The 20,017-nt window shown below is 45.0% G+C and overlaps 1 protein-coding gene across 1 annotated transcript in view; it reads left to right on the forward strand.

The window, feature by feature from the left end:
- LOC147668100 (disintegrin and metalloproteinase domain-containing protein 12-like) overlaps positions 1 to 18,750 on the forward strand; it is a 1,153,841-nt gene extending 1,135,091 nt beyond the window's left edge. The window contains exons 13-14 of the mRNA XM_086948784.1: positions 17,017 to 17,021; positions 18,685 to 18,750. Coding sequence (XP_086804910.1) covers positions 17,017 to 17,021; positions 18,685 to 18,750 — 71 coding nt within the window. The remainder of the gene's footprint in view (positions 1 to 17,016; positions 17,022 to 18,684) is intronic.
- Positions 18,751 to 20,017: the final 1,267 nt, after the last annotated feature.

Genomic DNA, 20,017 nt, shown 5'->3' on the forward strand with positions numbered 1-20,017 from the left:
AAACCAAAGGCGGAAAGACCTTTTCATTCCTGGCTGCTAAGGCATGGAATCGTCTTCCCCCCAACCTTAGGCATGCCCCCTCAGAAAGCCTTTTCAGGAAACTCCTGAAGACTTGGATTTTTTCTCAGTCCGACTCATCGGTCCTTGCAGCTATCTGATTCTTGCTCCCCACAGTTGATTCTCTGTGTGCTCAGCGCCAAGATGCTCCCTCCGGAGCGAAAGTAGCGCTTTACAAATGCTAATAAATATCAAATATCAAATTCCCGAAAATGACCGTCCTGGTTTCTAGTTGATTGATCCCTGCTTCAGGATTGTGGTCCAGAGGTGATCCCAAGCATGGATCCACAAGCCTCCCCACCCACCCCCACCCACCCTGTCCTAAGCACTGACCAAAGTGAAAGCCGGCTGCGCTTAATGTCAGCTTTCACTTTCGTTTATTGTGGCATTGCAGCATAGTGTGCGGGCTGTGCTTCACAGTACACCACAGTACACACAAAAAATCACGCTTTTGCCTAGCGGCCCTGCTTTGATTTTAAGAAAGAAAATTCTTGTGTTGCTCGCACTAAAATGCTTTTTTTTAGCACTGTACTGAACGACCCGTTGACATCCAGCCCACTAGAGAAGTGGAGGTCAACGGGTTTTCCACTGACTTCAAGAGGTTAAACACTTCCAAAAAAACAAATAGGAATGTAATATTTTCATATTCTCTACAGTTGTGTAAAATAATTAGATTATACCTGGAACCATACTTCTATCCCTGCACCTTTCATCCAAGTACACAAAACTTGAGGAAACAAGAGGGAAAATAAATAATATATCCCCAAACAATAAAGTGCAAGCAGACTAGTTGAGTCCATGAGATTTTATTGAGGTAGAAGTTTCCAAGGGGGCAAGCTTAGCAGCCTACCACGAGCACAGTAGCACCTGAGCAGAATATCCACAGGTTAATATTACGGCTTGCTGACATTGAGAATCAAGTGATTTCTGCTCATCCAATCGTAGAACACAACGCACAAGTTCTCAGAATAAAGGAGTCATGATGAGATTATGGTTTGAGTTTTAGGACAGTCTGGGAATCCTCCACTTTCCGTGACAGCTGAGACCATTAGATTTACTCGGGGTCAAAGTACACGTTAAACAATGTAAATGAAATCAAACTAGGTAGTATGCACAACATAAGAGTTCTCCCTGAATGCGTGAAAGATGGAGTGAAGATGACCTAGGTAGCGGAGACGGGCGAGGTGATAAACCGTTTCAAAAGCTGTCAATATATGGTAGGTCAGTGCTCCCATTGCCATCCAAATGGATCCTGAGACAGTCCCAGGTGTCAATGATGAGTGACTCATTTCGACAGCAAAGGCAAACAAATTAAGGGGCCTATTAGGATGGCGGACGGACCGGCGTCCGTCCGCCACCCCAGAGGAGGAGGGACTGTCCACAGGGGCAGCGGCGGTCCCTCCGTGCTAATTAGGATGTGACCGCCACCCTGGCGGTCACATCCTGTATTTTTAACACTGCGGGGAGTGCTGCTTGAAGCAGCACACGCCGCAGTGTTAAAAAATGAATGTTTACCTTTGCATGCACGAAGCTGCAGGCACCGCGTGGTGCCTGCCGCTTCGTGCACGCAAAGGTAGGGGGGTACCATAGGTACCCCCCATGTGCACCACCCCAACCCCCCTTTACCCCTGGGGGCACGCAATGGGCCCCCGAAGAAAACACCGTATGCCTTTCCACGGCGGAAATGCAGCCATGGAAAGGCATAGGAGCGCCGCCATCCTAATATGGCTGGTGGTGTCTGATAGACACCGCCAGCCATGTTAGAGCTTTTCCACCGCGGTCGGAAGGCGACCACGGCGGAAAAGCGGCGGACGGAAAAAAGATGCCCCTGCCATCCTAATCTGGCGGGGGGTCTTTTCTCAGTCCGCAGCGGAATCTCCGCTATCATAATCGGCCCCTAGGTTCTGTGAAATCTGACAAAATCTATGTACATAGACAGCATTCATTTCACTTCTTCTCCCACTCCTCTCCCTGTGGGCACCATGGATACTGTAAATTATTGACCGTATCACCCTGCCAGTAAGAACCCGTACCCCTGTGCATATGTACGGCCATTCTAGGCACCATGGCCCTTTTTACCCATTAGAATCCCCAGCTTCCCTCCTGCGCGTATCTTGCACCCCCTCTCTCATGTATAGGCCATGAAACCCGCTCCCTCTACGCGATCCTGATGTGAAAGGTAACCCTCCTGCTTGACCCAGGCCTTCCCCATTTCCCTCTCGAAGAAGCATCCTTCGCCTCAGCTGACATAGCCCCCCCCCCCCCTCCCCCAGTTGTATCTGGCTGCCCCTGTTCTCCCATGTACAGGTCATAAGATCTCTCTCTCTCTCTCTCTCACTGCGCGACTCTAGCCCTGCACGCACCCTGACCCCCCTCCTTCTCCTCACATGAACAAGTCATAAACCCTCTTCTTCCGCAAAGCCCTGTCCTTGAGAGTCACGGCCGCGCCTGACCAGCACCTCCTTCCCTTCCATGAATGTCCCTCTGTTGACGAGCCTTCCCTCCGCGCTCGATTGTCCACGCAGATATGAATACCACTCCTTTGATGACCCCTACCCCCGAGTCCGGCTGACCACACATGTCCGAGGCCATCGCCTAAGCCAGGGGATACCATTTACTGCCCTTATTGTATGCCTAGCCACCCCACCCCCCTGGGCCATGATCAGGCGTACATCCTACCAAAACACCCAGCTGCGTGATTGCCCTCCCCTCTTATCAGCAGGTCAAAGGTCCCCATTGTGAACGTATGTGGAGTAGGATCGTCACGAGGATTATAGGAATGTTTTCCTTTTGCGACACACTGACCTGATTGTATCATCAAATGTTCTGCAAATGTATAAAAACCAGAGTCTCACGCTCACTTGTTAGAGCACCTCCCGATGACACCTTGCTTCGTGTCTGAAATGACTGGCTCTCCTCATGAGAATTAAACTCTGTTCTTGATTCCTGCATCCAGCGCCCGTCTCTTTATTTTTGATAACTATTCAGAATGGGAACTAAGAGGCGTCTTGCGCCAGCAGCCTGGGCATCGATAGCAATGCGGGCTCGTTTTCCACAATTGGCGTCCCAACGCGGGGTCCATCAGTGACATAAGGTTCGGTAAGAGAGATCCAGACGAAGAAGTGAACATCTAAATGATCGGGGCATGCCTGCCTTGAGAGGGCCCTCGCCCGGCTGCCGATCGACAGAACTTCACCAATTCTGAACGGACCTCTCTTGAGTGACCTATTGTCCTGACTGGAATCCCACAGGAATGCTACACGGAGTAAGAGAACGATCGGGCGCTGGAAGGAGGAAGGCGAAGAACTGCCCACACGGTCCGGTCCGGGTAAGGTCGCGTAAATGCGACAAATTGTGAAATGATTGTTTTGGATAATACTAGTATTACGCTTTGTTGAAACCCTCTGGAGATTCGCTGTCTGCAAACGGAGAAAACAACAGGCTCTCTCTTTGCAAGCAGTGAAGGATAGGTAACGCAGACTTTTGTCCCCATTGTAATCCGTCGTGCCTATCTTCCTCCCCCACTGTTTCCCTAACTGTCGTTCGTGGATTATTGTCTGGAGATTCTTTGTCTGCAAACAGGGAGGAACAAGGTCTCGCTTTGCAGGTAGAGAAAGAGTGGGCAACGATAACTTTTCGTGCCCACTTATTCTCCCCACTGGATTGTTTGATTGGCCGATTATTCGGTATTGGTTCGTTTGAGGTATTCACCGCCGCCAAACAACGGAGAATAGAAATATTCTGCCTAGTCTTTGCCCGCTGTGATAAGATAGGTAATGCAGACTTTTGTCCCCGTTGTAATCCGTCATGCCTATCTTCTCCCCACTGGTTGGTAGCCTGTTTTAGCCCGGACCGCTTATTAGAGTTGAACTATCCAGCTCCACTGGAGGGCACACCTAATAAGGACCTGTTCATTAAGTGTGGACTAGTCGCTATGGCTCATAATAGGTTATGGCATAAAAATACAAGAAAAGGAGTTGGGCGAAATCAGTAGGCCACTGAGGAGTTATCAACTTCGTTAAAAATAAAATAAAAAACGTTAGAAATAACTAGCAATAAGAAACATAAAAATGGCGAGGGAAGACAAGCCTGACACCAAGGCAGCCACGAGGTAGCTAGGTTCCGTTGCCTATTTCTGCCCTAAACATGTCTGCCTCATTGCCCACCACGCCCAAATAACGGTCACATGAAATAGAAACAATTCAATAGGTACCTACCCCCATTCCGGAAGCTCCCGAAGTGCAACGGGTCCGCGGTTACGCCCATCCGGAAGGCGAGGCCTCGAGGCACGAGGGACTCGCCTGGCCACGGTCAGGAGGAGATGATGTTGGGCAGGCGGTCCAAAGGATGACAAGGACCTCTCCATCTTCTCTCTTCTGCCGCCCTGCAGGCCGCGGGGAGAGAGGGGGCTGTCTTGCCTCGACCACCGACCACCCCTCTCTCTCACCCGATCCGGCTTTTGTCGAAGGCCGACGCCAAGGCGAGAACGGCGGCGAATCAAGTAGTCCCGCCACATTTCAAATTCGCCGCATGCCATCGCCTGCTGGTCCAGAGCCGAAGCCAAGGCAAGAGCGGCGGCAAATCAAGTAGTCCCGCCAGATGCCAAATTCACCGCATGCCGTCGCCTTCATAGGTACAGGCAGTCCTGCCACATTTCGGGCTCCCTGGAGAATCAGGTAGTCCCGCCACATGTCAAAAAGGGAGGGGGGGGGCTGTCTTGCCTCAGCCGCCGACCACCCCCCCCCCCCCATCATCAATGGCTGGCACGGCCGATGTCGAGAACGATGGAGCCGATGAACGGCGCGGGGTCGCTGGAAGGGGGAGGTGGCGCGAACGACCCTCCCCCACCTCCCTCCAGGTGGAGGCTTCCAGCGACACCCCAACACTCTTTGCTTAAAGAGGGTCAACATCAAAAAGCGGTCTTCTGCCCAGGACGGGCACTCGCTCCATATCGCCTCTCCTCGACCTTGAAGATTCTAGAAGAGCCGGGGGGCTCCCGACCCCCTGCATGGGTGCCCCCGTCCCCTTCACTGGGAACCACGACAGCGGTGCTGCTCCTGCCGGCACCAGGCTCGGATCGGAAATGGCTAAAATGTCGCCACGGCATAGGCTTGTTCAGTTCCGGAGGAACACCAGAATGACCCGGTAGGAAAATTGTTGCCGCCCTTCCCATTCTTTGACTCGTGGTCCATATTGTTAGACTGTTAACCACATTGCACGAGACTTTCTGAACTGCCAATGGAAAGTTCTGGGCCAACCATGCGAGACTAGAGATGCTCTGACTGTGCTGGAACTTGCCTGACCCCACCCAAAATGGCGCCGACACAAAATGAGACGTTTTTAATGAACTTTGTTGCACCCTGATTGCGCAAGCTTTTTACCCCGAGATATATATAACGTTTGGATAATGAAAGTAGATATGAAGGATATTGAGTATGTGCTTGGACAATGAATTGACTTAGGGTGGGTACCGATTATGAGTTGGAAAATGAATTGGTGTAATTTAAGGTAATGAATGAACATTGGATAATGTATTTATGAATTTATTAAGGATGAATTACTGACATGCATCATGCTTGCTCTGTAGGGGAGTCTAATACGATTTTATTGCACTGCCGCACTTTATGCAATGAACTGCCACCAGCTTCGTTCTTCCCATGTACAGTTCCAATCTGCTCCGTGGCTAGTCCACTGGGTTGTAGGCCTGTATTTATGCGTCAACACTTTTTATTAAAGGTATTTTGAAAACGAAAGCATAGTTGTAGCGGTTGCATTAATGAGTTTTGAATGTATTACTACTGTGAGCAACAAGAAAGTATGATGAAGGTTAAGGGGTTAAAAAGGACCCGATATTCAGCAGCCACACTATGTGTCACAGGCAGCCGGGAAAATGCTTTAGAAACCCTAAAACGACACCACAGAAATGCCACCTGACCGCCACCCTTGTACCCGATCGAAAGGGGTTACGACCAAGTAGCTCATGTCACACAGATCGTCAATGATTATCTGTCTGACCTTTCTGGTCCATCTGGGCTTAAACGCCGTGATGGTAGGGAAATGCACTGCGTGGAAATAGGTCGAGTATGTGGTAGGTAAAGCATTTCCGGATTACTGCACGTTGATGAGGTTTTGAATGTTGCCCCCCCCACCCCTTCTTTCTCCTCCCTTCTGCAGGTCACGTCGGAACACTGGCTGATGTATGGATGGACGACGACCGAACCGCCGATGAGAGGGGGAAAAAGGGAATATGAGCATGGTCCTTAGGACAAATAAAAGTTTTTAAAAGACGTAGGCTTAAACATGACTGTTCCTCCTTAGAGCATAGCAACGGGAGGATGGACTGACATAGAGACTGGACAAGTACTGAATGACAAAAATAAAATTGACTAGAAACGACGCGTTAAATGAAATGACTGGACGTTTTGACTAGGTAGGGAAAGGACAAAGAAAAATTGTACGGGTAAGGGTTGCCACGGCACCGCCCGCCTAGGAAGTTAGAAAATGTTGCCGATGTTCAAAATGCACTGCCCCCTTTTCTCACACTCTTGCAGATATAGCCAAGCAGTCCGACTGTTTTCCCGATCAATACTTGCCGTTGCCTCAGCCTGGAGAACTTTCCACCAAAGGAAGGAACTGAAAAATGGTTTAAGATCCAACCATGGGTAACTAGCGCGACCAGGTTAATTTCTGATCGACCAACCGAGGTGTGAGTATTGGTAATTGGGAACGCTCGCAGGCATGACACACGGGAAGGGAAAGGGGGGAAGGGCAGAAAGAGCTAAGCACGTAGATAAATAGGATAGTAAAGATACGTAGGATATATATAAAAACAGATGTTGTAGACTAACAATTGTTTCCTGTCTTGTTGTGAATGTCTTGTATATGTGCCGTCTTCCCTGTCTAAGTTTGTGTGTGTGTAACGTACGAATATATGTCTCCCCTCTGTCTATATCTGCATGTTACCTGACCTTTGCTGTTCTGTGTTGTGAGCGCACTAAATGACCTATTTTCGTACACGTCTCTCTCTCTCTCTCTCTCTCACCACCCCCTTATCTCTCTCTCTTTCTCTCTCTCTCTCTCTCTACATGTCATACGTGTACAGAATGGCTCGTTTAGATTGCGGACGACTCTCACTCTCTACGGGAGTCTCCCTATTTTCTCTCCCTTTTTGGTAAAACTGTACCCCACCGGTACCAGTCTGATTTGATACATATTGAACGCGAAGGTGTTCAGCGAAATTGACCGAAACTAAAATGACTGTATCTCGCCATGTTACTGCCTCTCCTTTCTGCAAAATGAATGAACTTGAATTGGCTGAGAAGGAAAGGACAGGTAAGACGACTAAAGTCCCCCAAATTTGGCCTTTTATAGGGGAACTGTATGTCAATGGCATCCTATGTCTGTTCTTCAGAAACGAGCGCCAACGTCTAGACTGACACCCAATACCCAGATTGTCCCACCCCCTTTGCACCCAAGCGCAAGCGCCCGAAGCATCCCTGCCCCATTTTTGATAGAACAACTTCTGCTGTCCCAGGTATAAACATAATGACCATGGGTAGCTGCTGACCCTTGAGGAAATGTTGTTTTGCCCGATTCTCGACGATAGCACCCCCACCCTGTCTGAAAATGTTGGCCAGTCCTGAAGGGAAATGCTCCGTAATGTCGAATATGATGTAACGCACAGTTGATGGGAATGTCATTTGTCCTCACCTGAGTTATAAACAGGACAACGAATAAACATGCCATAAATTCAGTAGGAATGCTGACACATGCACTGCTTGGTAATAGGACCTCTGACTGTGACCAATGAGCGTATCTCCCAACTGCGTAGAATTGAGGGAGGAATTCACATGCGTAGATATCTTCTTCTGCCATTTCTCTAAAACATTGTCTTGTACCCATTCAAAGATTCACGATCACCGGAGGAGATGGGTCGGATGTGACATACAGCCTGGCTACAGATCTTGGGACACGTGTGACCTCGACCGAAGGTGGAGCTGCAGAGCAACAAGATACGGACGAGACAGCACTTTCAACGTGGAAAATGAAAAATGACGGGCTGCCCTGAAGCCCTCCGTCTGCTAACCCACGTGTGCCTGGAGTCTCCGTCCCCCTTCTTTGGGCCCGATTGATGGGCCTGCCTGCTTGTTATCCTTTGCTCCCTTGGTCCCTTTTGTGTGTCCCAGGAACACTGACCCAACTCCGCTCACTCTCTCTCTCTATCGGCTATTTGAACAACATTCACCCACCTTCCCACGTGACTTTTTGCCAAAGGAAAGAACTGCAATTTTATGGGAAGAGGGTGTTGCCATAGAACTCTAGGTGCCGAGCATAAGGCGCCGCCAAACGGACTGTTTAGGGAACAGGACTGTGGTCTAACAGCAGAGGACTGACCGCACCCTGCAACGCGCAAGGATAGAACCGAGCTGGACCCATAGCTCCATCGCCGGTGCTCAACAGCGCCAACGACAAGCACTGGGATTAGAGCCTACCAGTGATGGCTCGCTGATAAAAAGACACTGTGACGAAGAAATACTGTGTATTGAACCGAATTCCACTCTCAACTACCTGGTCAAAACTGTTCATTGGTCACATTTTTAAGTTAGAAAAGATTTATGCTATGTAATGCGTTTAATTGTCAGGAGCACACCGAAAATGTAATTCCCTATGTACTGCAATCCGCCCACCACCTTCACTGCCTATGATTATACGCCACATGTTAGTATTACCAAAATGCTAATTCATCAACAATGCCTGCCTACCTGTAAACCCGTCAGTTGCAGAAATGATTGCTGCTATGTAAAAAGGGGCGACTGTGAAATCTGACAAAATCTATGTACATAGACAGCATTCATTTCACTTCTTCTCCCACTCCTCTCCCTGTGGGCACCATGGATACTGTAAATTATTGACCGTATCACCCTGCCAGTAAGAACCCGTACCCCTGTGCATATGTACGGCCATTCTAGGCACCATGGCCCTTTTTACCCATTAGAATCCCCAGCTTCCCTCCTGCGCGTATCTTGCACCCCCTCTCTCATGTATAGGCCATGAAACCCGCTCCCTCTACGCGATCCTGATGTGAAAGGTAACCCTCCTGCTTGACCCAGGCCTTCCCCATTTCCCTCTCGAAGAAGCATCCTTCGCCTCAGCTGACATAGCCCCCCCCCCCCAGTTGTATCTGGCTGCCCCTGTTCTCCCATGTACAGGTCATAAGATCTCTCTCTCTCTCTCTCTCACTGCGCGACTCTAGCCCTGCACGCACCCTGACCCCCCTCCTTCTCCTCACATGAACAAGTCATAAACCCTCTTCTTCCGCAAAGCCCTGTCCTTGAGAGTCACGGCCGCGCCTGACCAGCACCTCCTTCCCTTCCATGAATGTCCCTCTGTTGACGAGCCTTCCCTCCGCGCTCGATTGTCCACGCAGATATGAATACCACTCCTTTGATGACCCCTACCCCCGAGTCCGGCTGACCACACATGTCCGAGGCCATCGCCTAAGCCAGGGGATACCATTTACTGCCCTTATTGTATGCCTAGCCACCCCACCCCCCTGGGCCATGATCAGGCGTACATCCTACCAAAACACCCAGCTGCGTGATTGCCCTCCCCTCTTATCAGCAGGTCAAAGGTCCCCATTGTGAACGTATGTGGAGTAGGATCGTCACGAGGATTATAGGAATGTTTTCCTTTTGCGACACACTGACCTGATTGTATCATCAAATGTTCTGCAAATGTATAAAAACCAGAGTCTCACGCTCACTTGTTAGAGCACCTCCCGATGACACCTTGCTTCGTGTCTGAAATGACTGGCTCTCCTCATGAGAATTAAACTCTGTTCTTGATTCCTGCATCCAGCGCCCGTCTCTTTATTTTTGATAACTATTCAGAATGGGAACTAAGAGGCGTCTTGCGCCAGCAGCCTGGGCATCGATAGCAATGCGGGCTCGTTTTCCACAGTTCAGTACTGAAGTTATGGGTTTCTATGTGTAAAAGTATAGTTACTGAAATGCTGATTATCAGTGCTATCCATGTTTAAGTGTTACGTTCTTATGATGATTCCCAGAGTTAATAATACGTGATCTTTAGATTCAGTGACGCAAGAATGAGCATCTATTTTGATAAGAAATAGTCGGCCCAATAGACGTCAATTCGTTGAGTCAGTTTCTTCTACAGAATTGAAAGTATTGAGAAATATTATTAATTCTTGGTCTCTAATCTAAGGGAGAAATGAAGCCCGCCGTCTGTTTTACCCATAGCTATCGCAGAATATTCGTAGCATTAGCACCAAGTTGAAACACATGTAGAGTAGAAGTAAGGGGGAATACTATCTGAGGGGAAATAAAACTACACCTGTTCAAATTGTGCTGAGGGATATGCCATTACAACTGTTTCCCCGGAGAGTTTTGAAGTGTGAATTTATGTCTCAAGAAATGAAAAATGTGGGAGCTCCTGATGTTTGAGCGACATAACTGTCTGGAAGGGAGCGGACTGCAGGTGCTTGCTGCTGAAATTTTGAAATCTGTTTGCCACCTACATGCAGACCACGAGTTTGAGTCATGGCAGGGCAGACTTTATTTCATGCTTCTAGGAGCTACACTTGGAGTAGCATTCAATTTGGTAAAAGGAAACTACTAAACCAAAGCGCTCTTTTTAAAAGCAAGATTTTATTCGTGATCCCCCTTTACCTCAGGCAAATGAGTGAAAAGAACACAACGTGTTGTTTATCTGATACAGGACAGTCCTTAACCAAACAGAGAACGGTTGAAAACTTAACAGCCATTTTACTTCCGTTGTGATTGAACGCCTTACAAAACAACAAGGCTGTAAACCTGAATTCACATTTTCCCAACCTCCAGGTAAACCCAAGCACTGTTATTAAGTTCAGCTGTCTGGTAAAGATTTCTGTCCTGCGCTCCCTTCTCCCTTGGGGCCCCTCTCCGCCGCCGCCCCCACCACTCCTGCACACGCTCTATTTAGTAGACCTTTCTCATCTGTCCCTTGAAAAGTGTTTCGCAGTCACGTTGCCATGGAAACTGAGTGGAATACAGCAGTTGCAGTTCATGTAATTCTGAGAGAAACATCCTGATTTCAGTTCGGCCTACAATTTCCATTTTCCATCTCTTTTCTCATCTATTCTTCAAACCCTAAACTTTTGAAAGCTGCTATCATGCGCCTTTTCAAGGTGGAATTTGTAATTTTACGAGAATGGATTTCCTATTGAAAACCGAACACTAGAGGACAGATGTGCCAAAGGCTTAGCGCCGAGCTTTTGTGCTTCACAACCACAGCCAGCACTGCATCAATGCATGACATTTGTATTAGGACAGGGGCACTAATCCGCCGTTTTCCCAATTCACCTGCTGAAAGAGTGACAATCTCACAGGTTTTCATGTGAACAGATATATAATGAGGAAGAATGTTGTCCTTAAACAGGAAGGGTGGGGAATCCCTTCTCCAGCTGTTATATTTTTTTAATTCAGAGATTCTTCAACAAAACCATAAGCCTCAGACTTATAGTAGTAATACATCTTTATTCGATTATGTATCATAATCATAAAAGATAAATAAAACATAAGATCCACATAAATTTATTAAAATCATAAAAATGTGCATTCCACCATAATACGCTCAGCTTGCACAATCTATAAATATTCAGTACAATTTAGGGGAAAGGAAGCCAAACTATATGTCACATCATTGTAAGTTAGGCTCACACCATTTTATTCCAATATAGGGCTCCTTTTAGAGAGACCGTAACCGCCAGTATCACCACTTTATCAGGTAATAGCTGTAAATAGGGAAAGGCGGGTCGAAATTGGGCAAACCCCTGGATTTTAAAAGAGGTATTAAATATATTTTACGTAAAGATTCCTAACATTTACAAAATACAACTAAATGTGTCAAGGCATGTTTGTAACCGTGGTAATTCAGTGGTTTTCTAGAGTTGTGCTTAAGGTCTACTGGAGCGAAGGCCCTGCATACACTCTATTATTTCCACCCAAGAATCAACCCCTGTTCCTCCTGAGAAGTGGAGGAAGAGGAGGACAGTAGGATATTTTCAGGGCTGAATAGTCTGGGGGAGGCACGGCTCAATGCATCTTGAAAATAGCTGCCAATTTCAATTTCTGATAGGCACATACATGACTGCTGTTGCAGAGAAACACCTGCGTCCCATGCCTCACCAGAAAGTGATTGGCATCATGCTTAGCTGTTGTTGTAACTTTTTCTTGATATCTCGTTAGATTCCAGTCCCACCCTGTAAGCTACCTCGCATCTGATCCATTGTCAATGATTTCCAAAACTTCAGGAGAGATTGTAAAAATAAGTAGTTCTTCGAGTAAGGGTACAGTTAAGAAATGTTCGCTAAGACACCTCCATACTATCCAATTATATTCAAACTGCCCTTGTTTGCTGTTCAACTGATATTTTCCTTTCAATCCAAAATAGCTGAAAGAGAGCCAATAGCTGCCGCCCTGCTAGGTCTCAAGGCTCTGGGACTCCTGTCCTAAACTTACTCGGTATGCCCCATCACCCCCTATAGTTTCAGAAGAAACTGAAGTAACTGCTATTCAGGCAACACCTCATCCGCTTAGAATACCTCTGGTTCGAGAAACCCAAAGAAGGGCCTTGCGAACTTTCCACGTGCAACACCCACCCCTGAATATAGTCCACTCAGGAAAAACAGCTCTCAGAGACTGAGTCATTAACATTTTCTCATAGTCTCTCAAATTGTATTCCCTGACTCCTGCTGTGGCGGCGAGCCAGTCCTGGTTTTCTGCTTAGCTTTCTTCTTCTTCACAGCTTCCGGTGCAGCTTCTTTTTTTCTTTTTTTTTTGTTACTAGAACCCTTACACTCGTTTTGTTGTTTTGAGTTTGTTTTTGCAGCTAGAGAATCTAAAGTATCCTGACCCACAGAGATGTATACTTCAGTTCTGTGGTCTGTAAATTATACTGCTGAAGTTGACTATATATAGCTACCAATTGATTTAATAATTGTCTTAATTCTGGAGCATCCAGATCAGCTACACCTGGATGTTGGGTATATCCAGCCAATATGGGCCAGAGCCGCAGAATTACTTAAGGGCCGATGCTGACATTCTGTACTGCTTGTGGTAACTGTTCACTAAGGCAAGGTTGGTGTTCCTAATATCATGATGGGATTTTTAGATAACGATAAAATTCCTATTCTGCAGGTGTAGGGGCAGGTTTATAGGTATGAAAGGGCCTAGTGTTTGGCATCTACAGGATCAAACTCCTCCCAGCAGGAAAATATTTCCGAGTGATATGCAGCATGTGCTTTTACAACAAACATTTCTTCACACCCCCACCCCCTATCCCCAAGGGAAACCTCTTCCTGGGAGGTGTTGTGTTAATTGTGTCCTGACATTTACTCTTATCACAACAGGGTATGCTGCCATTGTAATACCGATCCAAAACTGAAATCAAAATGGGAATATCTTTTAATAGTCATTCTTCTGACAAACCCACAGCAGAGAGGGAGCTCCTGTCTGACCTGAGGGGGAAAACAATATTAAAACAGACCTCTCTTCTGTTAGTAAATCTTATGTGTGTCATTCAGGATTACTCAAAGATCAGCCCTGCGGACGGGTGCCATGGATATGTTTTTAGTACTTTTATACAGAACGCTGCCTTATATTACATTTTCTACACCCCTCGCAAAGTACAGGCTTGATGCCAACTTACCAAATTGAGACATTATACCTTGTGGACAGTAACTCATGATCACCTGAACATTACATGGAGAAAGTGTGCTCTAGTTCTAGGCCACAATCAGTCCTGTGAGACTTCCAGGATTATCTTTTGTTAGTGGGTTCCAAATCTTTTTTTCATCATAAATGGACAAATTCAAAAACAAACAGTATAAGTATTTTTTGTCAAAACCCACATCTTATTCTAGTGCACAGAATGCGTATAGTTGTAACTATAAAGATATGGATGAAAGAATTGCAACACTGCAATGACATTTCAGAATTTGCATGTATGAAATGATGGAGCGTGCCTCTGCTCTCGAACCCCTCCCTCTATGCCTCTAGCTAAGCTGTCTTAACACCACAAGTTCCTATACAAGTTTGTAACGTGGTCCCCCATCTGCATACCTTAGCTGAACAACAGAATTGATTTATATTGAGAAAGTTGTTGCCTGTTTCTGATGCCTGAAGTTATGATCTCCCAAGCAAGCCAATGAGACTAGACTGGCGTCGAGATGCCTGTCTGTGGCATTCACAAAGGATGGTTACAGCTATGTTTGCTTTAACCAAGCCTCCCGAGAAGTTAATTTCCTCTGTGCTCTGTACTTGTTGAGACCCAGCTTAAATACAGTTTTCTGATTATTTTGGAAATTGCAGGCCTCACGCCGATTAACATATTATTCTTATTGCACCTTCACTTAATTCTTTTAAATTATTATGAATCATGTGACTATATACGTGAATAATTGATGCACTATCAAACTATGATAAAGCAAATTGTATACACTATACATGTGCAAAGGATACTAAATACAGTATCTGTTTATAAATGAGAAAGGTGCACTCGAATAAATACGTATATGAAATGTTGTGAGGGGTATGTAAGCAAAAAATGTAAGGATTACTTTAGTAGACACTTTATCAACATACGAAGCGAGTGCTCTTCAATGTCCAGTATGAACTGCTATGTACCTCAGGGCTCAGTTCTAGCCCAACTACCATTTAATCTCTGTCTTGACCCCCTACCAGATATACTGAAATAGTGCAACATATGCTTACACCAGTATGAGGATGACACTCTGCTATACATGTGGACATGATGGCTGAAGGATATGTGCACATTGAAGGCCTGCTTCCTAAAATACAACACTGGATGTCAAACAGTTTCCAATGGATCAGAATACAGGTTTCTTGCTCATCCTCCCAGAAATAAAAGCAAACTGGATATAACTCTACTGGATTAAATCTCCTTCAAGCGTCTCACTTATGAATGAACACAGAGGCTTCACTATTGATAGTACTCTTGCTATAATCCCTCACACCAAATGAAATGCCCAGGCGGCACATTACTGTCTTCATTCCCTTAAGAAAATAAAGCTTTGCTGAACCCTCACTAAGAATCATGACACACAGCCTAATTGCATCCCTCCTGCACAACGGCGATTCAGTTATTCCTGCAGTTTCATTTTCCTCTTACATCCCCCATAAGGTGGCCTTCCATGCAATGTCTCTGTGGATCACATGAATCCAGTACTTCAGAAAGTCTACTGGCTCCCCAGCCTTGCCAAACTACTATTCCAAATTGGATCTCTCACTCACAGGTCCATTCCCTACCACACAACGTTTCTGGTGGAGAGGTAGGATTTAAATGTAAGAACTCTCTCCTCCTTCAGACTAGAGCCTGGACCACCTCCATACCGCTAAGTCCTTAATTTCTCTCTCACCACTACTTGTCTCTAGAACACCTTAGTCCTTTTATAAGAACTCAATCTCACTTACTCACCCACAGGAAATTAAAAAAACACCGACCTGTTCTGTCTTCACCTCACCTAATTCCTCCAATATGCTTGATATGTTTCCTTCCTGCTTTGCTCCTATTTATAGTCTTTTTACACCCCTGTCTCTCTTCTCTTTAACACTGTATCTTCATTGCTTGTTTGTAAGGCACAATTAACACCTTCCCAGTATAGCCGCCCAGTGGAAGATCATAAAAAATTAAATTGCGGACACGTTTGTGATGATCAACTCTTTTCTTGAGATTTCTGAGGGACTTTGATTCCCCCTGGTTTGTTTCGCCTCAAGGATCATTTCACCTGACTTCCGTCCTATTACATTAGCTGCACAAAAGCAATATGCTGAGAGAAAGCTTTTGCTATATTCAACCTTAGACAAAGCTATACTCTTCTTGGAAAAACTACCAAAGACGTGTATGTGCTCCAAATGTACTTAACAGCAGTTGCTTTTAACTGCTTTTAATTTGATGTGTTATGCTCTTCGATCATAGCAGGAAGCAAGTATGATGGTTATGTGTATTTTCTTACTTTTTTAGCCACCTTAGTTTTTTGTACCACATGTTCAGAAGTCACAGTTATAGGGTGCTGAGATTATGAAGATGCTTTAGTCTTAAATGTTTCTTGTATTTTGTGTTTACTCCTTCCTCCCCACCATATGGCACTAGCCACACTCCAAGAAGCCCCTTCCGGATTTCCAGGATTTATGTTTTGGATCACTTGATAAACAATATCTTACCTCTCATTAGAGAGCTCCTGGCAATGTAGCTCATCTCACTCTTGTTATGTTTTATGCCGCAGCAATTTAGGCGTCAACTGTAACATGAAAATCTGATAACACTGATTTATTCATCAATTAAAGCAGAAATTAAATTACTCAAGGGACAGAACTTTTTTATGTATTTATTTTTTGGTAGATCTTCATTGAATTTTGCCACGTGGTCTCATTTACTACGTGCTTACATTAAAAGGTGTTTTATTTTCTTCCTTCTTTTATTTGCGGCCAATCAAGAAAGGTCCCTGGTTCAACCTCCCACGATGGACACTTCTTGGCCATGTTCCATATCATTGATTTACAGTTTACGCTAGCTGATGCTGGTGTTTCTGGACTCAATAAGGAGTGTTCATCAACACTGCTAAAGAGCAACAGCAAATGAACAGTGAGATTTGGAGGTGCCATGCTAGTACTTCATAATGAAGGATTTGAATTAGGTGTAATAAATCATAACTGCTTTGTGTTATGACAATGATGTGCAAACAAAGTCACTGAATTTAAATCCCAGCAAGTATACACATCAGTAAGGTACAGTATCATAGGGAAAAATATGAACTGTATACATGCTACATATGTATATTAAAAATGTATTGAGTGAGCACACGCATATATGCCAGGGTCTCTCTCTAGTTTCCTGGCTTCACCAATGTTTAGCCAACTGTTTGCTTTTATCCTCCTACAGAACAGGTAAGCAAACGGCTGTTTGATCTGCTTTCCCCTGCAAAGGCTGCTTGACGTTATCACTGGGCCCTCAAGTTCTGTAGTGGGATGTTGTGTAAACCTGCATCAGCACTTGGACCTACCACCAACTTATTACCAAAAGGAGAACTCTTTTGGAAATAGGGCACATCAGTAATGCTAAAAACAATGGATTGGATCGCACACCATTCTTCACGCAAATATTCATATACTATACTGTGGGATTATTTTTCCCATTCATACCTGTTTTTTGACATATGGAGGTCAGTGCCTGTCACTAACATCTGAGCATGTTTCTATGAAACGTGTCACTTGACAGTAAGTTATGTTTGATAATATGAAATATTATGCGATGGCACTAAAAACTGTATTGCGCTTTGGCACAAAATCACCTGCATTTCCATGTGTATGTCTGCATGAATGAGGTGTCAAAGAGGCCAAAAATAAATGATCTCATATGTGAAACACATTGGTTTACATCCTTTGCAGTGGTTCACACAGCAAATAGATTGGTGTATGGATGAAAAATATTGGATGTGCCTTTGTGCGCACTGCTCCGGTTCACACAATTGTATTGGTTTGCATGTGCTATACTTGTTGTTATGTAGGAATACTGGCTTGAGTAATCGTATGCTAGGTAATGCATAGGTAAGCTACTAGTACACTAATCAATCACATTGCGATTTGTGTGACAAAGCCTATGGTTTAAGGTGTGCGGTTTATGTTCCGAATATCCCGGTTTATGTTTTTATCAACAGCACATTGCTGTGTCTGTTTAGTACAGTGGTGTATGCACTGTAAATACTGGTCTATGTATAACTCAATGGGTTGCACATATTGTGTTTTAGATCTGCACACTTTTGCAAGATGTCCCTTTTTGCCACATGCTCTACAAATTGTATTCCTAGCCATACACTTATTGGTAGAAGCAATGTGGCCAGGAGCACCACACAGATAGCACTTGATTACACGTGCACTGGTCCCCGGGGTAGTACTAGCGGTGCGGGGAACCTCACTTGTTTTGTTAAGAGGCTTAGTTTGCAATTTCACAAAATGCTTCACAGTCTTAGCCTCATCAAAACATGCATGAATTTCAGACCCTTTAGAAGCCAAATCTTTTGACACCATATCTTTTGACACTATTGAACTGCTACATTTGTCCATTTCTTTTATCCATAAATATGTATGTTCAAGTACCTTAGCTATCCGTATTGCCTGGTCTAATGTAGGATCTTTAATAAATAACTTTTCACGCACTCTCCTGTTGTTAGTACACCTAACTGTCTGATCATGTATAAGGGAATCTGCTAATCCTTCAAAACGACAAGTTAAGCAAAGTCCCCTCAAGGCAGCAACATAAGTCGCAATATCTTCATCCACTTTCTGTATATGACAGAAATTGTATGCCTTTCTAGTACGAAATTTACTTTGGTAACAAAGCTCATGTCTAACATCTGCATGGTCATGTCATAAACATTACTTGGCTGACCATCGCCCATACCTAAGGAAATTTCAGGAAGATTCTCATACAGGCGACGTCCCTCAACACCCAAGTGGAGGAGCAAAATGGCTTGCCTGAGTACGGGACCATATTTATCTGCACCAGTTGCCAATATATTCGTTAAGAACAACTTTTTCCATTCCTTCCAAGGGATGGAAGGCTTACCAGGAGTTGGAAGAAAGAAAGGAGGAACAGCTAAACCCTGATCAGCCATAGCAAGTACAATATAATGTAATACAACCAAGAATAAGTAGTAATCAATTCAAGTCCTACTTAAACAATTATTTCATTAATTCGAGTTCCACCTGTAACAAGAATAATCGTTAGTTACTTGAAGTCCCACCTGAAAGAAATGAATGTTAATCCAAACAGCAAATCAACATAATAAAATAAAATAAAAACCTCAAGACATGCCGTGTTGATGAAGTATAGCTGAAGTTCAGTCAATCCAAATAGTATGTTACGAAACGCTGATTTCATTTAAAGAAAAATGATCTTCAAGACGATGTTCCTACGAAGAAGTCTCTTGTTGGAAGCTTTCCCAACCTCTTAAAATGGCCGCTGTGCGTGTCATACGTCGATATTCAGAGGAAATTGGGCACAGTTTCTATCTGGAGACCTTCTCAACTTCTTAAAATGGCTGCAGTCATGAGTGCTGACATGCGTCTTCTCTTTAGAGGAAATTGGACACAGGTAGAATATTGCAGGAAGAGCGTCCGTGAAGAACTCCAGCAATGGAAGGTGAGGCCTGTGAATGTTATTATTTAATTAGTGCATGTACGTGGCACAGCGCGGATAGGTGGTTCAAGCTAGTGCTTGTGTGCTGTAGCTCCAACAGTAGCTCCAACAGTACAGTACAGTAGTTTTCAATAGTAGACATATATGAATATTGGTCAGAATGCCAGGGTTACAAGAGTAGGTAGAAGAATGTAGGAGAAAATGGCAATAACTTCCAAAAGCACACGGTAACAGGGGTAGGGCACACAAAACATCGAAAGGAAACGCAGTGCAGTGGCACAAAGCTAAAGTACAGAGCAGCTCCAGTGGGACACACAGAAGATATGTTTAACTTCCCAAGCACAGCGCAAGCATTAACAAAGTTCAAGGATCAGGTGCAGTACTCCGAATTAACAGCCAAATGTAACTTAAAGTAAGCCTTGGACCGGTTCAACTTGTCGCCAATGTAAAAAAATCCACTCCAACGCAGTAAGTGAAGATGGTTAGCTTTATTGGTAAGATGCAGTTACAGGTACATCCAGCTCTCTCTCCCACCTTCACAGCTCCAACTCCTCCTTACTTCAAAGAGCAACATTCCATCCTGGCAACAAGCCTTACATTCCACCCCACTGAGAAGACTCCACACCACACTAAACCCTAACATTACTCTTGCCTCCCAAACAATCCATATCCACCCTAAACCCTAAAATTACCCTTACCTTTAATACTTTCCAAAATACTTATATTTACACGTACTTTTTATTTA

This window comes from Lissotriton vulgaris, unplaced genomic scaffold, assembly GCF_964263255.1.
Source record: "Lissotriton vulgaris unplaced genomic scaffold, aLisVul1.2 SCAFFOLD_378, whole genome shotgun sequence".
NCBI classification, from domain to species: domain Eukaryota; kingdom Metazoa; phylum Chordata; class Amphibia; order Caudata; family Salamandridae; genus Lissotriton; species Lissotriton vulgaris.